At 54.4% G+C, this 1,237-nt stretch overlaps 1 protein-coding gene across 1 annotated transcript in view; it reads left to right on the forward strand.

Annotated features, from left to right (window-relative positions):
* Positions 1 to 939: 939 nt before the first annotated feature.
* Positions 940 to 1,237, forward strand: part of LOC122547709 (nesprin-1-like) — a gene marked incomplete at its 5' end in the record, with an annotated part of 19,567 nt that continues 19,269 nt past the window's right edge. Inside the window, one exon of the mRNA XM_043686303.1 lies at positions 940 to 1,116. Coding sequence (XP_043542238.1) covers positions 940 to 1,116 — 177 coding nt within the window. The remainder of the gene's footprint in view (positions 1,117 to 1,237) is intronic.

A 1,237-nucleotide genomic window follows, 5' to 3' on the forward strand; every position in this document is an offset into this window, starting at 1 on the left:
AGTCGGGGTGTAGTACAGGGTGAGGGAGTCGGGGTGTAGTTCAGGGTGAGGGAGTCGGGGTGTAGTTCAGGGTGAGGGAGTGGGGGTGCACTGAGGGGCGAGCTGTGCTTCAACAACATTAATGATGGAGTCTCCGACATGGCCATGTAGCGCCCACACTCCCGTGCAGGGGATTTGCCGAGGGAGGCAGACCCAGAGAGTGAGAGATATGAACAGACCTCTAGAGAGGGCTGGGTCTATGGCTGACTGGCTTGTCCCTTGTTAGGAGTGAGGATACTGGGAGAGTAGGCAACCCAAACAATGTGGGCTTTTAGTTAATTTTTTTGCTTACTCCCAGATCTTGGGTATCCGTGGATGGGCCAGTATTTATTGCCCGTCCCTAGTTGCCCCTTGGGAAGGTGGGGGTGAGGTGCAATCCATCTGCTGTAGGTAGACCCATTTTGCCCTGTGGGAGGGAGGGGATGCCAGGATTCTGACCCAGTGAGAGGTTGGGGTGGGGAACAGGGTGGTTGGGAGGTAGGAGCAGGGCAGGTGAATGGGTGGGGTTTGGGGTGACAGGGAGGCAGACGGTGGGAGATGGGGACGGTGGTGGGGTGGGGGGGGGCTTCTGCCAGAGAGTGATGAACCTATGGAATTCATTGCTACAGAAGTCTGGAGACCAGATCATGGAGCATGTTTAAGACTGAGATAGATAGGTTCTTGAGTATCCAGGGGATCTAGGGTTATGGGGAGAAAATGGGAGAATGAGGTTGAGAAACCTATCAGCCATGTTTGAATGGCAGAGCAATCCCGATGGGCTGAATGGCCTAATTTCTGCTTCTGTGTCTTATGGAGGTCGGGGTGACAGTGAGGTTGTTGACACTGGGATGGGCAAGTTCTGATGGTTAGTCAGGATCAGGGCGTTCTCTGTGCACTGATTATCTCTTCTCCCCTCTGTAGGGTTACCAGCTGGAGGTGAACTGCCGGCAGCTGATGGTGGATTTTGTGAATCAGTCGGTGCTTCAGATGAGCAGTCAGGACGTGGAGGGTGATCGTTACGAGAGGACAGAGTTTGCGGAGAGTCTGGGCGCTCTGAATTTTCAGTGGCAGAAACTGACCCAAGTTCTGAGCAGGAAGGTGTGTGTCTGTGTGTGTGTGTCGGTGGGTGTGTATGTGTGTATGTCGATGGGTATGTGTGTCGGTGGGTGGGTGGGGGTGTGTGTCGGTGGGTGTGTGTCGGTGGGTGTATGTCTGTGTG

Source organism: Chiloscyllium plagiosum, unplaced genomic scaffold (assembly GCF_004010195.1).
Source record: "Chiloscyllium plagiosum isolate BGI_BamShark_2017 unplaced genomic scaffold, ASM401019v2 scaf_3576, whole genome shotgun sequence".
Lineage (NCBI taxonomy): Eukaryota > Metazoa > Chordata > Chondrichthyes > Orectolobiformes > Hemiscylliidae > Chiloscyllium > Chiloscyllium plagiosum.